Source organism: Phasianus colchicus, chromosome 12 (assembly GCF_987193195.1).
Source record: "Phasianus colchicus chromosome 12, bPhaCol1.hap1.1, whole genome shotgun sequence".
In the NCBI taxonomy this organism is placed as follows: Eukaryota; Metazoa; Chordata; class Aves; order Galliformes; family Phasianidae; genus Phasianus; species Phasianus colchicus.
In genome coordinates, this window is record NC_143447.1 from 7,603,269 (window position 1) to 7,624,466 (window position 21,198).

General features: G+C 36.6%; 1 protein-coding gene across 2 annotated transcripts in view; it reads right to left on the reverse strand.

The window, feature by feature from the left end:
- Window positions 1-21,198, reverse strand: part of MYZAP (myocardial zonula adherens protein) — a 44,828-nt gene that overhangs the window by 12,203 nt on the left and 11,427 nt on the right. For both annotated transcript variants that reach the window (XM_090148797.1, XM_090148798.1), the window contains exons 3-10: window positions 17,830-17,988; window positions 15,180-15,272; window positions 12,786-12,899; window positions 11,765-11,917; window positions 9,677-9,802; window positions 8,731-8,859; window positions 6,479-6,564; window positions 3,672-3,777 (exon numbers count right to left, since the gene is read on the reverse strand). In XM_090148797.1, the coding sequence (XP_090004923.1) occupies window positions 3,672-3,777; window positions 6,479-6,564; window positions 8,731-8,859; window positions 9,677-9,802; window positions 11,765-11,917; window positions 12,786-12,899; window positions 15,180-15,272; window positions 17,830-17,988 (966 nt within the window). The remainder of the gene's footprint in view (window positions 1-3,671; window positions 3,778-6,478; window positions 6,565-8,730; window positions 8,860-9,676; window positions 9,803-11,764; window positions 11,918-12,785; window positions 12,900-15,179; window positions 15,273-17,829; window positions 17,989-21,198) is intronic.

Consider the following 21,198-nt stretch of genomic DNA (forward strand, 5'->3'; position numbering starts at 1 on the left):
CTGAAAAGAGCAAGCTTTCACCTCTCTCCCTGAACTATTTCCTTTTTAAGGAAAAAACAATGTGGTTGCACCTTCCCTTTTTTCCCATAGTGCCCTTTGTGCCTGCATCTGCCTGCCCAGAATAGTCTCTGCACTGAAGACTCCTTAGTGGAAGGGTCTAAAGTGTGCATCCTTCCAACTTCCATACTGAGACTCTCCCTGCAAATTCTGTCTCTGATAGAACTGCCTTTTTCTTGGGTTGCCTTTGAAAGCTTCTCTCTGTCCAGCCATAAATACAAATAGGAAGAGATAGGGGCTGGGTTTCTGCACACCTGCCAAATGCAAGTCCTGCACCTTCAGCTGCCAGCATTCCACCTAAAATCTGCACTAAGCTGGGAACAAACATTTATTTAACAAACAAGTTCAACGCAGGGAAAAGCCTATCAGCCTTAAATCTTCTGCAGTTTCTGTCCAATGAGCACATCAGGCTTCAAGCCAATGATGGATAACTTTCAGATCAGCTCTTGCTCTAATGGGCTCTCATCTTGGTTCTCACAGCAGAGGATCCCTGAGGCTGAAAAACAGTTGTGTGAGTGACCTTAGTTTTCTGTTTTTGTTGCTTTTTTTCCCTCTATCTTCTATTTTCTTCTCAAAGTTGTTCTCCATGCTCCTGCTTAATTTATGACTGGTTTGTCTAGGTCAAATTGAAAAGGTTTCTCTTAATGCCTGAGATAGAAGGATTTATTTTCAGAGAGAAAAATCAGAAGCAAATGATTTCTTGGCTCAGGAGCATAAGTACACTGAACCATGACTGTCCTCTGCCTGGGCTCTGTTCCACCAAAGGCAGGTTGCATAACTACTGCATTCAGTAATAGCATGATGGCTCCTTTGGAAATGAAGACTTGTAGTAGCTATGAAAGAAAAGAGTATTCAACTGATGCTTTTCTGTCAGCGTCTCCTTTCCTGCACGCTGAGATTACGACTGACCACAGACTTCTAACACCTTTTATAAATGCCATCAGAAGAGCAATTAAGGGGCTAGAGCTGCCTGTTGCATCTAAAAACTCCACTATTAAACCTTTTTTTCCACTCTCTCTCAGACTGCTTGCTCTTCTTTTACAGAAAGTCTCCCATTTATCAATTGCACTTGGTCCATCATCTCTCCCTAAAATGGACTGAATAGCAACCTATTTTTCAGCCATCAGATTTGACTCAGTACTTTTTCAATTCTGACATTTCTCTGTATGAATTCGAAGTAGCATATTTTGTTTGCTCAGCATCCCTTTGAAATGGTGTTCCTTTCTGTAGCTGCACTTTGTCTAAATTGAAGATGCTAACAGCACAAATCCATTGCGGTTTACACTGAAAGAATAAATTCCCATTTACACTTCAGAGCTAGATCTGAATATACCAAGATGAATACTATAAAACTGATTACTAAGTGATGTGCTCATCCTCCAGTCAAGCAAGTACTTAGCCATTTTTCTTGCCTAGTTCATAAAGGATCTTTTTTTTCAGCTTCTAAGAAAAGTACTGCTGATAATTTTGACTATTTTTTTTCTTTTTCTATTCTGGGTTAACAAATTAGCTTGTGCTCAGTCTGTTCTTATGCATCAAAAAAAATGAAGTGTTTCATAAAGCATGCTTCCCCAGCTCTTAGGTTGTTATTTCTCAATTATATTATTTAAATACAAGTTATTGATAGTTACAAACTTTATTTTATAAATAGCAGCCATGAGCGTATTTCAATAACAAGATACATGGCAGATCTGTGTGACATTTTTCTGGACCTTGGTAGCCACTATATTCTGCATTTCATTAAATGTAATGCCAAGAAGATATGTGTTCAAATGTACTCTGATGAACACATTCTAGGTCTCACAAAGCAGAGATTTTGTAACTGTGTTATTTACCCTAGAAAGACTTAGGGCTACTGCTCACTAGTTTAAACTGATCTCCAAAAGAGTCTCTCTAGAGCATTCTCTTTCAACATCCTATGTTTTAAGAAGTATACACAAAAGTATAAAAAAATACTACATATGCATGAGAAGCTCTGTTTTTCAGAGTGCACACACATCTGCAGTGCTTATCTTCCCGATGGTGGACAACTACAACTCTCTGCACCCAGTTATAGCTGCTATTTTTAAGCCTTTAATTAAATCAGCATGCCAGCAATATGGTAGATATTTACTGAAACACAGTACAAACACACAACACAGACACCACCTAATTAAAAACACTAAGTGCCTACTTTATTTGGCACCACCTGACCTGACCAAATACCTGCTACAAAAATCTCTACTTAGTTCTCTAATCACAGTGCAGTTGCAAGCATTCATGCAGCTCTCAAGTAAACTGTATTAAAAGAAAAACTAAAACATACGAGAAATACAGAGAGTAAAAATATGTTCTCTGTGACTACATAGCAATAAAGGATCATCTAATTGATTTTGAAAAGCAGGTAGTCAGGCATCAGATAAAGTAGATATATTTGACAACTAAGTAGTGAATTAGTCGTCTAACATTCTGTTCTTTAAATAGGATGACAAAAAAGATCTTGAAGAGCTTTCTGTGTAGATGAACATGCCAGCAAGTACATGATTCAGAATGCTAAACTCACCAGTTAAAACTGGCATTTATGATATAACTATTATTGGCCCAAGCTTTATACATGTTTTTGCCAAAACACACAATGGAATTGAAAATATTTGCTATTCCAAAACAGCCCACTAGAGGTCCATTACACGGAGTAGTTTAGAATATACTTAGAAGTAGTGTAATGCAGTATTAATAGAATCATCTGGATTGCCACCTATATCACAAAGTGCCAAATTCTCTAGTATTTTTGATTACAAGAAAAACAAACAACTTCATAATATGGTGGTTAGTTTACTGTGATATAAAACAGACTTCAGGATAATAATTGTTCCAGTAATGCTTTGAGTAGATAAATTCAATTATTAGAGATATTTTCCTTAATGGAATACAGTGATATAACAACCACTTCAGTGATGCTTGAGAATAATAAAAATGGCAAGCTGAACTAGATACAGTTTTCCATCCCACTTCTTTCCTACTCACTGTATGTAAAACAGGATCTCTTAGTATCACATATCTGATTGTACATCAGAATCTTGTAACCAACACACAAACCAAGAAAAATATAGACAAATATCATATAGATAGAGGTATACATAATACCATCTTGATAAAAATAGAAAAACTCCATGTCTAATCAGATAACCTCTAACAATACATTGCGAATGCCTTAGATTAGAATAGTTTCCAAATGTTTGATTTGGTGTACATGTAATATCCAAAGACAAAAAAAAAAAGATATTTCATGAATGCCTCTACTCTGTGAAGTAGCAAGGCTTAGCATAATACTGCTGTCTGTCTGCCTTCTACTCACATATAGGAAGAAGACCCTTAACTGATCTGAATGCTTCAAATTAAGTTGTATATGGTATATTTAGTTCATGGACTGACACAAAGAGTTCCAGAATTAAAGTCATCCTAAAGTATATAACCCAAAGCCATGGGGTTAAGCTGCTTTTATTGTGCATTTCTGCTTCACTAGTTCCAGATGTTTAACTCATCTTCCACTGCATTTGTAAGTAAGGTGGCATAAGGAAACTGCACACAGAACACAGCTCTCTGGATTATGTACTAATTGTTTTACTGGTTCTCACCTCCTCAACCATGTGCTTAACTTTCTTCTGTTGGCAGTGAACCATATCATCCAGATGCTTTATTCTCTCCCTTAGGCTAGCTGCTACCTCCTCCAAATGCTGTGACCTAGCAAAAGATGGAAGAGTTAAACATGTAAGTGAGAAGGTATGCAGCACAATGAAAACAAGAATAAACTGCCACAATCTCACCACAAATCAAGAAGATCAGGTCCAGAGGTAGGCAAGTCAAATTCCACTGGCAGATGTGTATTTTATTTGTCTAAAGTACGTTTCAATGGTAGTCTTGTAGTCTAAGTAGCTGTCTCCACCCAAGTTCACTCACCTTTCTCTGACTTTCTGGCACACTTACTCATAGCCCAAAGTGCTGACAGTTAAGCATTATAATAAAGATCATCTTCTTGAAACATCTGTTTTTCCTTGAAGTAAAAGGCATTTAGGCAACTAGATCTTTATCACCTGAAAGACACATTTATTCTGGCTTACAATTACCTGCAAACCTTCTGGAAATATAAACTAAATAGTAGCCAAGGAAGCACATCTGTAGCTGTCCTTTTAAGTGCTCTCCTACTACAGGGCAGCTGTCAATCAAGTATTTGGCATAGTTGCCAACAGTAGCAGAAAGCTAACTGGAGTAGAAATAAGTCAACAACAGTCAGCAAGAGTTGCTGTGGATGTTTTAAGTTTGTATCTATGGCACTGTAGAGAGATTCTGTTCTTAAAAGCCATTTAGAACAGAAATAGAACATCCTTCAAACTCCTACCAAAAACTGAAACAGGAGAGAATATTTAAGATACTATTGGCATGTTGGCCATGACCTCCTCCATTTTTATCTGAATATACAGTTCTCAAAATTCTTAAATAAGAGCAATTTGTGGCTTGCAAAATAAGCTTCTGTACTCCTAGGTTCAGGACAGATTCAAGAAGTGGAGGAGGGGAATCAAACACAAAAAGAATTTTTTAATCTTGTTCTGTGCACAGCAGAAGAAACTGCTGAAGCTGCAAACAGAACAACCGTTTTAAGGAAAAGCAGCAGATGGCAAACTGTATGACATGATTCCATTGAATGTCTGAATTGTACGTTGTTTCCCCTCCATAAAAAGCTTCTGTTAACAGTACTCTATGGAACTGTAACCGCAGCACTTGGACAAGGACTCAAAAAACAAGGCATTGCTGCAAGTTTTTTAGTCATGCATGTTAAGGTCTCACAAAGCCACAGTTTTCATTTTGATAGCAATTGTAACACGCATCTTGCCTCATTAAAAGATTCCAAATTAAAGCACTACAAGTAATGGAGAAATAGAAGAGAACATTCCTCAGGTGGAGATCAAGTGTCATGGTGGTCACACACAGGTGGAGAGAACTTCAGAACAGACCTCATCATGTGAATACAGATTCACTGATTCATTGCATAGATTGCTGTTGTATGCTTGCTCACTGCACTGCCCAAATTCCTGTCTTTCCTTTACTCTTTTTACTGCAGCATAACTTTTCATGCTGAGCAGGCAGAGCAGGATTCACTGAAGTGGGAAGAGTATCAGTTACACAGTGGTAAAGGAAAGAAGGAAATCATTTTTCATCTCCATGTTCTATGTTGCATGGAACATCCATACACTTTAAAACGTTGTTTTAACAGACTGACATGAAAAGCCATTATTTCCCTGAAACCAATACGGAGGTCACAAATCAATGCAACTAGGCAATAAGGTGCTCTGGGCAGAGACTTCCTCTTGTGTTTGTGCATCATATAGAAGAACAGGATGCCAGAACTTTAAAACTGAGTTTCTAGGTCCCCAGAAATATCAATAGTAATCAAGTAGGATTGTTCAGTCTCAGCTTATAACTCATCTTTACCCACTCTACTAGTGTCATATAAACAATTGAGAGTGATAGACACAATTCTCACTCCAATGGTAGTTATGCTACCTTGGTGCTGGATAGATTTCTCTTGAAACTGTAATTCTGGCTTTGCATTAAACTTTCTTTTGCCTATTTGTGATGCTGCATTGGTCTCAAAGAAGTAGCAGTGGATGCTCATGCCATCCTTGGGCAGAAGCAGCACACCCAGGTGCCACCCACCATTAACTCTTCCTTCTTTGCCTCATGCTTTACAGAACAACCATTCACAGAGGTCTCACTGCCAACAATGTCACTCTCACTTCCCTCAAATAACTTCACAACCTATTTCTGCGCTATGATGCTACAGGACAGATTTTTTCCACACCTTCATTTTGTTCATGTGCATATGTTTCCCATATTTGTAGACCTGCTCCTCCAAACTTCAAACATATTCCCTGTTTTTCCTTTATACAAAAGACAAGTTGGCAGTCAGATGCAAAACTCTTGCTCTCTTCATCAGTTCAAATATCAAAGATGAACTCTTTTTTATCCTACAGCTGATTTTATCCTATACCTTCATATTGATACAGAATATATTTTCTTTTAGAACCATATTGAATGGTCTAGAAGGTGATGACCAAAGTGTTTGTAGTTAGCATTATACTACAATGAATTTGGGAGTGCAGATTTAAGAAAAATGCAATCCATTAAATATGTTATGTTGCACCTAAAACATACTCTGCATGTTTGCAAACAACTTTTCAGGACAAATGTATGGAAGTGATTTGTGATTAATCCTCTTCATATTTCTATATCTGAACAAAGAACTTACTATCAGATGGACAATGTCTCCTAAACTGCAGATTTCAAGTCAGAAAAATAAAATTCAGATGTCCAAAAACAAACCAACCGATTCATCAACCCCTGACGTTATCTAGCAATACTGTTCCACAGACAAGACATATCTCACCTCTCACTGTCAGAGTTGCTTTCAGATTTTGCTCCGGATAGTTGTATTTCATTTAGTTCCAGTTGTTTTTGCAGCTGTTGACGTTCCTAAACAAGAAATGCAATAGCCTCCCTCAGTTTTCCATATGTCAAAATGTGAAGACTTCACCAAGAATATTTCATTGCAATTCAAAAGACCATTTATCAAGTGAAAATAGAAAGTAATTAAACAAATTTGCAGCTGTTACAGAGGACTCATGCATTGCCTATATCTGAGGACCACAGAATTAAATAATGAAATCAAATTCCAGCTATCCAGACTTTTCAATCACCCATTTAAAGACGTACAGTGATACTTGAAACTGACATATTTGAATGAAGAAATGAATCATCACAATCTTTAACTACATAATGGTCATATTTTCCATATTATCCCACCAAAAAGATCCCTCAGTTCAAGGCAGAGATACAAGCTATTGCTCTATTTCTCCCCTCCAAAAACATCCTTTTTCAGTCATCCACAAACAAAGTGCTTGTGAAGATCTGTGAGAACTTGGGAACTGAGTGAACACAAATTAATAGAGGAATCTGCCATCCAGTTTAATGGGAATTTAACAGAACCATTCAGTTTTACTCTGCAAATATCAAGTAGATGAGAGCAAATTAAATAACTAAAGAAAAGAAACTCCTCTGTACTCTAAGAACAGTATTACAATTCCTTTATTCATTGCATAATACTTATAAGCAATAGGCTGCAGCCCAGACGAAGTTAACAGAGCTGCTAAAGTGGCCTGTTAAGCTGACATGATTCCTCAGAGTAATCTTTAATTCTACTAATAAGACTTGTAAGCGTTAGACAAAAGAGGCTCAATATAAATGCACATCAGACTAACCAGTTAAGCCAACAAGACTGGCTATTAAAAATACATTCCTCAGCAGTAGCAAATATTTACTATATTGAAGTCTATACTGAAGTAGATGAAAAAACATTTCACTTGTAAAACAGAAGATTATATTAATCTTTACTTACTAGAATTTCTCAGTACCTTCTCTGTTTCTGTATTCTAGATAGCAAGACCCAGATCTCTAAAGATAATGAGATGCCTGCTATTTAATTAAATGAGAGACACCAAAGTACATCCTAGAGTACTGAAGACTTTTAAAAGTGCTGCTCTTATCCCTTTTAGCGTGACACTATACAGTCTAAAGATTAAACAATAACATTCATTCTTAGTTCAGTGAATGATACTAGAAAATAAAGAAGAAATTTCACTGTGACTGCTAGAGACGGAGGATATATAAAGCAGTTTCAGATATTTGAGAAAGTCTAACAAATGCGATTGAGGTAAAAAAAAAAAAAAAAAAACAGGCAGGAAAAGGTATTGTGATACCCACAGACATAGTGATGCATTAGAATAATAATCATGTGAATACTACTGTAAATTTTGTCCCAGAGCAAAATCCACAGTAGAGAAAGAAGGGTGGGAAATAAAAAGAAAATACAAAACTGCAGTTTTATGGTAGTGCTGCCAGTGTAGCAAGATATAAATGTCTCAAAGCATTTCTGCTTTCAGAGATTTAAAAGGCAATCATCAAAAAAACAGTTCTCAATTACATTTTAGTATGGATTATTGAGCTAGGGGGAGAAATACTTTTTTAATACTGTCAGAAAAGGAAGAAGGTAGATTTTAGGTTGAAAAGCATTTTACTCAATCTTTTCTTCCCTTCCCAAAATACTCTGAGACATTATCAAAATGACTAGAAGTCTATATGGAAAAATGAAGTGGCTGCTACATATCCACAAAGAAAATTCAGAACCTTTTAGTTTGAAGCCTTCAGATTAGCATTGTATTCAAATGAGGAGAAATTTGGATATGTGATTCCAATCTGAACCATAAATAGTTTAATAACAAGGTGTATATCTCTCTAAAATAAATTTTAGTAGCCCTACCAACAACATTTCTATGAGCTTTTGGGTCATTTATGATTAATTCATTAGGCTTGGGAAACCATGTACACTGCAGGAAGACAAAACAGTTTTTTAAAATGATGGTTTACTACATAAAGCAGCTCTGATTACCAAAAAAGTAGAAGAATCACTTAGTCACAGTGTCTCCTTGATAATCCAGGTGCATTTACTTATATGGATGCAATAACAGAAGTGGTAAATCACTGAGTGTACGGTACTGAGCTACAAGCAACAAAAAATAAATAAAATTCCCTTCGGGTATTTCTGCATTGTCTTTAAATATGACAAGCAATTAACTCTCATACCTCTTCCATCCGTTCAATCAACCGATCCAGCTCACCAATTCTCTGATCTTTCTCCTGTATACTTGTTTCTGTAATCTGCATCTTCTTATTTGACTCCTCAATAGCCTTCAGAAGCCGGTTGGTTTCCTCCTTCATGTAAAAACGTTTACAGTCACAACAACATATAGTACATTAATGACAAATAAAACCATTCTTAGGCTGTAGAATCGGGACAGCAGTTTATAAGCAAAGGTCAAAGCTTTTCACTGCACTTACCTAGAAATCTGGAAGAGTTGTGATCCCAAATGTGTATAGAACAAAAGATCCATGGGGCATTTTGAAGCACAGAGGTATTATAAAGCATCATCATGAAAGTGTGAGAAAAACACCATTTCTTATATATTTGTTCTCCCTTCTGAATATGCAGTGAAGAAACAGTATGAGAAACTATGCTATTCCAATTGACAGCTTTTATCCTGTTCAGCTGTGTACTTTCCTCACACATAAAATAACAGGAACAGAAACAGGCTAGGGAATCTACCTTCAATCTCAGTCATCTGCCTTTAGCAGGTAGAAGAACATGAAAAAAAGTTTTACTTGTGGGTGGAATGAGACAAGGAGACAGGAAGAGTTACTGTCTAACTAGTGTCCAGTGAAAGTTTCCCTCCCTCCCTCTTTTAAAATATCACTAAAATTGGACAAAGTGCTTTTTTTTTTTTTTAAAGAGGATCAGAAGTTAAAAAAAAAAAAAAAGCCAAAATACTCAATTTTAAATTTTGAAGCCTATATTATCATTACTGCTGCTGTGTTTGAACATACTTTTTTCTCAGCCCTACAACCCCAATAGCTTTGAAAACTTTGTAATGGTGGTTTGACAAGTCACAAAGAAAGAAGCATATGCACACTCTGGACTATTAGGTGATGACACCCAAACTGAGCACCACTTTTATAAACCAAATATACATACTAAGAGGACTTCCTTCTCAGCTTTATGTTTCTGCTCCTCTTCTCTCATTTTTTCCTCGTACTGACTATACAGTTTTCTCGTCATCTCTCTCATGACTTCAGCATTGGCTTCTTGTGATGATTCCACCTACAATAGGGGAAAGGATGAAAGTCACAGTTGACCCATCAGTCAGTAGAGCACATGTCTGCAGAAGAAATGAAACTCACATGATATGAAACTAACACCTTGAATTTCAGCTCCATCTTGCTATAAATTTGACATAATTTAAGCAGATTTTCATTTGTGTCAAGATCATTTACAACACTGCCAATGTAGAACTCATTCAAATTTGTGGAAATTACTATTTCATCAAGTTTCATGGTGCCTGAATTTAACCAACCATTGCTTCTCCAGGAACAGGTCATGACTCTTTACTGAGTCCTTCCTTAACAGTGTCCAACTCACTTGAAGACTCCTGCCATTTTACAGAAGTGTATTTTAGAGAGAATAGATTTAGCTCCTGTTTCTAGATGACCATGAACTCTTAAAGTAGTGATTACCTTAAGCTGAATCTAATTTATGTGTTGTTAACCAGAAGACACAGATGCACTCTCCTCTCTCTTGCTTTTTCATCTGTTACTCTTTGTGCAAGCACAAGAAACAGGGTGATCATGGAGAAAAGTTCATCAGAGAACAAGCCAGGCTGAAAATTAATAGACCCAGGGATTGGATATGGTTAATTTTTAACCATAGGATGAGCAACTCTACTACTGCGACAAGGAAGAGGGCAAGAATGGCAATTCAGAGACAGGATTTCCCTTTTAGGGTGGTTCAAAACACTCACTAAAACACACCCTCAGTGATTAAACACTGGATAGAACATTTGCAGCTTAAATCCATTTACTTTGTAAACTGCAGTAAAAGCAAAGTAGAACTGCTTCTCCAGGACTTACTTCTCTTACTAGAGATGCTATAAATCAGAGAGGGTTATGCTAAAATGCTGTGAGAGCTACAACAGGGAGAAAAATGAAGTGATCCCTGTTGATCACACAACCACAAAATACCTGGTTCTGATGTCAAGGTTTTTGTTTCTGTGGGGTTTTTGTATTTTGTTTTTTACTTCTTCACTTCAAGAACTGAAGGGTTTATTAAACCCTTGTGTTTATCTTGCGTGGTAGGAACAAGTGTCCTACTGCCCTGTAGGATAATAACATATTTCATTCCTTGCAAAGGGACTAAGCTCTGACGGATTCCACTTGTACTGCAATTTTCCCCTGGGCACCTCACCCAAACACAAACAGGGACAGAGGTAGTAATTTGCACTTTTTGAGAGGGACTACTTATACAGCCTCTAAAGCTTTATTATGAAAGGAAACTAGAAAATGAATTGTAAATTGAAATAAACTAATGTTATTAACCATTTATCATTAAGCATAAATGCAGGTCACTAGAGATCCACAAAGAAACAACTTCTCTGAACAAATTAGACATGAGTAAACCAGAGAGAAAAAGGTTTACAGAAGAGGTGCTTTTTTTTTTTTTTTTTTCATTTAAAGGAGATTAAAAGAACACTTTTGGCAGACAAGTGAGATGAGGGAAGAAAATGGGCAAGCTTTCTGCCATATAAAACTATATTTTGCATTTATTCCTCTGTATTTCTCTGAAAGAAATAGCTTAGTTGTTTTCCCAAAAAACTTGCTGTTACAGTACATATCGACTGACTGCATGGTCATAAAACTTAGGACATTACCTGTTAAAAATTTGACAGTACCATGTAAACAAGCTCAACATCAAGATATTCTTATGGCTCTGTACAAATTTATAAAGTCTCTTAACTTACATCAGTGGACACTGATTACTACTTAACAGTTCGAACTTCCACCTGCCAACAAGCCCAGATAGTAATCCCATGTTATGAGGAGTCTGACTGTTGCCAGCTGAGATTCTTTGTTATCAAAACAGAATTAGTTCACAGGAATACAATAGCTCTAGGGAATGAGCAAGGCACGATGGATGAATAATCCTTTACAAAGAGAGCTAAGGAATTCATTTAATATACTCCTAATGCTCTTACTGTGCAATATTTTCAGGAGAGTTTATATACTGCACCTTTAATTTCAGTAACTGATTTTCAATTTGTGCTGTTTCCAGTTGTTTTTGCTTCTCTCTCAGCTTTTCCATAGATTGCTCATGTGTGTGTTTTAAATTCCTTATTTGTTCCCTTATATCAGTGTTCTCCAAAGTAACATCCACCAGAGTTTTCTGAAACAAAGAGGCAAACCACATATTAAGATTCAGAAATAATTCAGTGAGCTAACATAGTCAAGAAAATGTGGAACAGAAAAAAAACAGAAAAAAAAAAAAACAACACAAATACTTAAGGGAATCCTGATCTGTCAATGTAGTGTGAACAGTTTTGCAAGTTTTAACATTTAAAATTGTTTTTTGTTGTATTTGGTTTGCTAGAGGGTGTTTCCATGAGGAATATACTCATTGAAATCAAGTCCTGGAACACAATAAAAAGAGGAAGGAATATGGATACATTTAAGTACAAATATTACTCCCAGTAATCTTCCTTTCTTCTCTCCAAGGGCCATATATATAAAACACACTAAAGTGAGAAAAACTATGACATACAAGAAAACACAAATTTTTTGAGTTTAGATATATGGGAGTTTGGAATCCTTTAAAACAGAAAATACATCCCCACATTCGCCCTCCCCCAAAATTTCACCAGTATGTAAAATAATCTCACAGGTGTTTAGCATCCACACATGCCACTTCCATTTCTATTAAATAGTAAAGGTAGGAGAGCCAGGAGGTGCTCTGTTTTGCACAACACAGAACAAATCACATTTTTACCTTAAGATATTTTGTAGAGACATGTCTAGTGGCATTAGTCTGCAGCAGATCAGTATCTGTTGATTGTACAGTCTTTTAATATTTGTTACAAAACAGTTGCTGTATTTTTTTCCTTAGTTTCACAAATTAGCTGCCTCAGATATCCAAGACAATATTTATGGGCTTGTTTAGTGTTAGAAACTACTTTTGTTATTCATGTTTAACATACGCTTTTAAATCCATGTCAGAAAAGGAAGTTGTCAGCTGTGAAACAGCTGTTAAAATGTACCTGCAAGTCTATTGATGCTGATGTCAAGGAGCTGTTCATTTCACTAAAGCTATCTAAGGCTGCAGCCTGCACTCGCACATGATTCTCTAAGGATTCTTGATGAGCATTTGTCACCTGAGCAGGAAAAAAAAAGAAGTTTTATATAGAATAATGATCAAGTTCACCTATTCTCTCAAAGGGACCTACAGAATAGATAGATCCCATGGCTAATTTTCACAGTACTAGGATGCTTAAAATATATAGGCCCCAAACCACATGCCTGTACCTCAAAAGCAAACAAGTAAAATATATAATTCAAATATGCTGACAGAAATAAAGTGAAAGTGGCTGTCCACTGTTGAACAGTAATAAGTGTAAAATCTTTTCTGAAAGGACAAGAGGACATTTGACAAATGTCTATTCAGAAGGATTGTATACACAGAGTGGGTGGGTTGCTGGTGAAAATCAGAAGAATGCAAGAAATGAAGAAATCTAGAAAGGTTTGGGTGAACAAGGTAGAATAGCCTTAATTGAGAAGGAAGTGACTGAGTGTGTAAAGAAGCAACATCAAGAGGACCAAAGAATCAAGCAGTACGAAGCAGGCAGGAGAAGTCAGCAGAGAACTACGTTGTGTGAAGATCTGTCTTCTTTTGTTGTGCACACACATACGCACACTTGCATGCTTAAAAACTTGGGGAAATAAAAGCATAAAATGACACCATTGAAGAGGTGACAGAAACCCAAACTGTGTAAATGATCAGGAACCACTTAGTAATGAAGAAGAAAATTGCTACTAATGGAAGCCAGCCCAACTTGGATTTATGTTATGGACCAGATGTTTCTTGTTAAAGCATAAGAGCACCAGTGATCAATATGAAGATCAATTAGTGTTTAGTAACAAAGTTATAAATAGATTAGGTCAGCTCATGGAGCAGAAGCTATTTAGTTATTGTTAATTCTATACAAATGTGTGCTCAGTTAAAAACAAATGAAAACAGAAATGCTTTGGATAAATTAAAAAAGTTACAAGATAAGAACTTTTGTGAAGAAACTTACTGCCCAAGGTAGAGTATTTGAAGTACAAACTTCAAACTAACTTAATGAACAAAAAGTAGTCCTGGAAATTGATGGGAAAAAAAAGCATAGTGATTCAAAGCTGAAGCTAAGAGTATAGAAAGGATTTTAAGTAGGATCCTCAAACAGCATGGAAGGTGGCAGTCATGTACAAAACAAACAAAACCAAACAAATTTTAAAAAGCATATGTTATTAGATAGAAGAACACCTGTGCTTTTTTTCAGGCACTCTCAATTATTAAGAAAGTGTGTGTGTGAGGAAGGATGTCTCAGTGTACCATTAACTTCAGAAAGAATCCTTCATAAACTGTTTATTTGCTTTAGAATTAGAGATTCTGTCAGAAGTGGTTAGAAACTATTAAGAGAGATTTTCAGACTCATTTCTGCTGGTCCAGTGGAGGATCTGGAAGCAATATCATCATTGCTATTCAGTAAGGATCAACCAGAGAGAAGGCAAAGCTGCATCTAAGCCAGCGTTTGCCTACGTGGTACTGGATGGGGGCTGCATATCATCAGCATCACAAAGACTATTTACATTTGTTTCACAAAAATTCAGTTCTTCCCTCCCTCCTCTCAAGTTGGGGTAATTTTAATTTTTTTTTAATTTTTATACTACGTGACACAGAATTTTGTTCTGTGTTCTGATCTTTATATATAAATACAGCACGCAGGGAACTGCCAGTCTCCAAATGAGGAGGTAAGAAAGGCACAAGTTAGAGTCCCAGATCCTTGAAATTAAATATGTTTAATTATCAAAGCTTCCTCTGAACCAAAGCTGTGAATAACAATACTGAATATAAAATCCACAGCAGGTTGTCAGTGATTTGTTGGACCAAAGAACTCAGCAGTTTAAGACAAATGGTATTTCTACAGACTGCAGCAGCTCTTACTGAAAAAGCACAAAGAAAGAGTTCATCAAATGACCATAAAAAAGGTTCCATTAAGAACCACAAGGTAAGTCATTTTAGGACTGTCATGCATTAAAGAATGCTGCTACTTCTTTTATTATCATATTTAAACATGACAGTCAGTAAAACAGAGCAGTCTGTTAAAACCACAACTTTAAGTTGCACAGGTTACTCCTAATTAAATAGTCAAAATTTTTTTCATTTCACATGGCAGCTTACTGCTACAAAGATCTCCAATAATTCCCAGATTGTCTAGAATGAACACGCAGCCAGGCAATGCTATCAAGATTATCTTTCATTTCCAATAACCAGGCAACAAATTCCATATACAAAAGCATCCCTGTCCTACTTTACCTTCCTGGAAGGAAAAGGTAAATAGATAGTACAGGGACAGTTATTGTCATACTTTCCCTACAAGTGAATGCATACTTACTTTCAGTTCATTCGTAAGCTGCTGTATTTTTCGTTTCATTTCATCATACTCCCCATACATTTTCTTTCTTACTTTTTCCAGAGTTGCTCTCACCTGGTGTTAGAAAAATCACATGCCTTTATCAACCAGACTTATTGATGACACTGTTTATACTGGGACACAGTATTTTGTTTCTGTATTCGTTACTGTTACTTTTAGAATTGCCCGTTATTAATCAAACTTTTTGTCAACAGTAGTTTACTCTTAAGACTAGAGCTTAATTCTTAAGAGCTGTCCACACAGGGATGATATAAACAAAAATCTGAGCAATTCTAAAATTCTCTGTACACTTAAACAATGGTAAATTAATAATTTAAATTTAAAATTTCAATTAAATTATCCAGAAGACTAACTTATTTAGTTTATTAATTGAATTAAAATTAACTTGAACATACAATATTTTCTTTCTAAGAAAAGCATCCGCATATGGATTTCATATATGTTTAATTCTATTACAGCATTTAATTAAGTTTTCACCAAGTGTTCTTTGAAAATAAACCCTTTAGCTTCACTGAATTTGGACTTCTAGGCTCATATCTAGCTAAACAATGTATTAGCATAAGTTTACCAATGTAATTACAAATCTGAAGAATAGAGTACCCAATCTGACCTTATTTAATAACTATGGATGTAAATTATACTTTGCCTTTCTAAAAAAAAAATTAAAAAATAAAAGAAAGGAAAAAGGAAAAAAAAAAAAAAAAGAAGTATGTTAAAAGCCAGCTTGGATTTGCATGCCATTGAGAAACATGCAAAGAACCAAATTTTCTCAAGAGCACACATTGTAAACACTCGTTAAATGTTTGCCTATAGTTTATCTTCCAGCTACATAGCTCAAATTCTTTTTCTTCCCCTTCCCTCAGCTGAACACATGCTGGTTGCAGATTACCTAGGGCAGTCAGCTTACCTTGCATCTGCATAGCTGAAGTGGGGCTTGGGAAGGAATAAGGGGAAAGTATTAAAAGGGGAAGTTTCTGGGAGCTCTGCAGTATATGCAGTCCCAGAAAGAGGACACTGGCCACCAAACCTACACAAGGAGTGGATGCAAGCCTACCCCAGACTGCATGTTTCCTTTAGGATGAGAAATACAGAAGGAAGCTGACTCCTACACTTCTGAAGGAAGCATTCCTCATCCTGTCTCTACTCACACACATGCACCTGCCCACACACACACTTGCAAGGTGCAAGTTTGACATCAGTACAGGAAAAAGAAGCATCAGCAGTTCAGAACATGGCCTTCCATTTCTGGGCTAAGTCAGCATATATGTGACACAAGCTGAGGGCTCTGCTTATAAAGATGAAACTTATCTGGCAGGCCAAAGTTCACAACTAGCATAGCTGATTCACAGCCTCCACTTTTTCAAAGGTCTTACCCTTTTTTTTTTTTTTTTTTTTTGGAAAGAATTGATACCTGAGTCCCAGAGCAAGACATGCTATCAGATTGGCCTGACATTTCCAGCTCTGCCACAAGCCAACAGAGAACAGAGAAGTGCAGGGACATGCTCCCAGTTCAAGCAACCTGAATCAGGTACCAGAAGCAATGCGGCCTAAGGAGCTGCACTGTTCTGTGTACCAATTCATCCATTCCCTGACAGCACTTCAGATAAACTACACAGGCAGGAAAACAGCAGCTCATGTGCCTTGCCTGCATAGCAGTAGCAACATACCCTAAATGGCGAGTGCAGGTACTGGAGAGTGTTAAACACTGGGAGCTTGAAATCTGTGAGTAATAAAGGAGAAAAACAAGTGCTGATAGCTGGAGACCAGGCAGATGCTAAGAGTACACATAATTACAGTCTCTTAGACTGCTGGCTTGACACAGTGTTCCTCCCTTTTGTATCAACACAGTTCTCCTGCACTTGACTCATTGTGAGATGATAACCATTGACCAATAGCTTCCTGGGTGGCAAAGGAGGATGGAAAGAGGTCAAATTATTCACTCTGGGCTAATTAGAAGGTTATTGCCAAAGCCTGAGAGACAAAGACTGACAGGCAAAGAGATGGTGAGTCTTGAGCACAAAAATGAGCAGCATCAGAAATTCATTTTTTTCTTTCAGTACAGTTTCTGCCAATTATGCTAAATGAGCTTGCACAGAGAAAGTAGTACAAAGTCATCTTACTAGGCTGACTATTTTAAGGCTGCCCCAAAACATTCCCAAGTGATTTTACTGTATCACCTAATTTGGGAGCCTTTTCAAAACTGTGATGGAGGAGGGAGAAGCAGAAGTTAAGAGAAAGTTCATCCTTTCAGGTGTCTGCTTACGAAGTTTATCCTGCATAACACTTGAAATTATGAAGGCTTCAGGATGGGAACCTTAAAATCAGTTAGGCTTGTCCAGCTGTAACCCACCCCTCGCCCACAGTCACTACGCATTATGGAGTATCATCTGGCACAGAGGATGTGAGCTTCAACCACGGAGCTTCTAGGTACTTAAGTTTTTTTTTTTCAACTCAAGAAATAACAAGGCAAACCATTCGCTTCAGAGTGGGTTCTCTATTCAAATTTGGGGTTATTTGGTGTTACATCAGTCACCCCACATACACTCACAGCTCTACAGAAACATATGGAAGGGATATCTGACAAATTCTGAAGGCAAAAGCATAAACTCACTTCTTTAATGTAATTCATCTCCTCTTTCAGCTGATCAGCTGACCAGCCATAAACCACCATTTCTCTCTTATGGTTGTTGTCAGTCCGGTGCACAACGCCATACACCATTCCATGAGAGAGCTTCCCCGGAGACATGCCATTTGGTACATGGTAGAGCTCCTTAAAAACAAATCATATTTTATTTCAAACAAGTTCTAGAATAATTTAAAAATTGAATAAAGGCAGTAACATAAAACAAGCAACTATAGTGAATGAACAGCAGTACCTAAGAACACTAGATCCCAAATGCTTGGGAGCCAAATTGTCAATCTTCATATTTTGGGATGATCAATGATTAGTTTATAATCAGCTTAGATGTCATTTTTTCACTAGCTTTAATGGAAATGGTATGTGTATGGCCAAGAGCAACAGATGGATTACTGCAAGGAAAGAGATGTGAGAGAGAAAGTTTTTCTGGCTTATATGGTACTTTTCTGCATTCTTCCAGAGGACTGTTTGCTCTTACAGTCTCCTTTTGAATTCTTGCAAACACAAAAATTCCTCCATTCTGCCCCTTGCAAACTCTGTGCTGTGCAAAACATCAAAATTCCCAAGTTTAATTTAGACAGTTCTCAGAGGAAAATGAAACTGAAACTTGAAAGCTCTATGTGAGAGTTCAGAAAACATCATTTTTTCTTGTATATAACAAGTTATAGTTTTAGTTTTCATTTTAGGCTAAACACTTTCAAAACAATCAAAAATCCATTTCAGCCTGTAATTATCTTATCAAACGTGTAGAACTGATGTTATAAGAGCTAAAGCAATTCTATGAAACAGCATTCATGTGAGTGTTTCAGTGCTATGAACTGTTTCAGAAGGTCTTGATAGGAAAGTAAAGTGGCAGCTTTAGTGCTTGTGTTTGATATTTTAGTGATCTGCAGAAATTTCTAGACACATATTTGTAATAAACTTATGTCTTATTTCAAGATGCTCTTTGCAACAGACTCCACTTAATCATCATGTCAATATGCCTTGTAAAAAAAAATGTTTATGCAAACAGTGGGAATCATTTCCCTCAATATATAAATATCTGCAAGGTCAGATGTAGCCACCCACACTGACTACTCACCTGGCCTCCCTCCTGATAAACCCAGAGAAATGCAATTCTGCAGCAATTATCTGAAGTGAATCAGACTCCAGAAATACTAATTTATATTCCTGATTACAAGGAATTTGAGCAACTAGCTCAGACAGACGTCCATGTTATGGCTTTTAAAATGAGAAAAAAAAATCATATAATTTAACTTTGAATATCTGCAAACTGAGAACCTAAAATGAACAATTATTTGTGAACATGAAGTTAGAAAGACTGTCTTGAAAAAAACAGCTGTTACTGAATAGTTTTGTGCATTGTCTTTCTTTTAAAACCCAGTGACAGGGACAAATCACTCACAGGTAACTTCACTGAACTTCCTTTTGCATACCAAATTTACTAAAATGTCAATAGATAAGAGATTACTTCTGAAAATATTTGAGTTTGTTTTGTTATTCATTAATGACACAGTATGGAAACTCACAGACTTTTGAGACTCTTAGTAAATTAGTGGTCTAAACAGTATTTAAATACTCTTCTCCATATCAAACAGAGGCAGAAAGAGATGAAACTTATTTTGTATCCACACACAACTATATCTCAGCAAGTCTTTAGTTCTTACCAGGACAGGGTGATGGAAGTAACTGTAGTCTAATACAATAGCACTTTCTGTTTTTAGCAGCCAAACTAACACAACTGCAGTGACAACATAAGAATAAATATTTCTTTGGGTAGGGTGAAAATGAACAGAATAATCTATTTGTATTAAAAGTAATGGGTAAAAATGCAAATCTGTTGTATATAGTATAGAATAAAATAAAGTTGTGTCCCTCCTGCATTGGCATTGCCTGATTTTCTCAACACTAAAATGGCTTTACTGTATCATTACTGGCTTAATCATTTTGTTGAAGCTCTGTGTGCACACAGGGCTGGGAGGAGTACAATCTTGGAGGAGACACCTGATAAAGACAGTTTCAACCATTTAATAGAAGAACGCTGGCCAACTAGCCCTATCTATGCCAGATATTATTTCGCATGTTGAAAACGCCACATGCAGAGCTTCGTATCCTGATAACCAAAAGTTACATCTCTTTACATGCATACAGGCAAAAATCCTGCACCTGATCATTTGAGAATAAATACAGGAACTAGATGGGGATATGACTCAAAACTTTTGTATCTGTTTACTTCCAGGGTTGTACAGTTGCTTTGGTAGTTTCATTTCAGCTCCTCCCCTGCATCTGGATGAAGGGATTAAATACAAGTTTCCATCTTCCAGATAACAAGATGAATAATCGCTTTGATTGTTTAGAGGTTACTAAGGCCCCAGACATTGAATTCATAAATCCATAACCTTTACCCACTAATTCATATTTTATGAGGTGAACAGCTGGATACTAGCAACTACTAAGATCCTTTGTGCCTCGGAAACATTAGCAGAATTGTTTAAAGTTCTGTTTGCAGAATTCTGTACAAAGATTGTGATCAAGTTCCTTATTTTTAGAACATTACAAACACATTTCCAAGGAATGCTTTAAAAGACTCATCCCTCTCCAGCAAAGGAAGATAGATTCAGACCACTAGTTTTGCAGCAAGAGAATCAATCATCCATGACACTTCAATATTTCACAGATGAACAGATTTAAATTTACATCATAATAGGAACACAATGAGCACCATAAGTATGCATAAAGCCAGACTGGTCACACTTCTCCAGCAGTGATGACACAATTGTCTGTCATCTTTATTTGCACAAGCCTCCCAAGATTTCTTTGTCACTTCTCTTTCAGAAGATTAAAGGAATCTCCATCATCTGTTGAGAGTTCCAGTTCTGCCACGTGCTACTTACAATACAGGATACTGCTTTTACTTCTCATTGTTTTGCTCTGTCTTCCATATATATCCACTCTCAAAATTCAATTTCCTGACAAGATTCTCACGCCTCTCCTTTCTGAGGCATCTCAGTGATGATAACAGAATAAGTAAGTACTATAAAATGAACCAGAAGAGTAGGTGAAGCTGGAAGGTTTCTTTAGATTAGACAACCATTGCTTTTAAGGTCAAAATATCAGCCCAATCTAGAGCATTTTTTTCACTCCCCAACTGCCTGTGCACTTCCAGCACTGGAACAATACCTTTTCCAAGTACAATTTGTTGCTCTAAAATTTTCTTGAAACCGCTTATCTGAAAAGGCTGACTAACCTTAAGAAACTCATGAATATTTCTTTGTGGCTATAGTCAGTTATATGACAACTCAAGTTAACCACAACACATTATGCTGATGTACACGAAGGCAG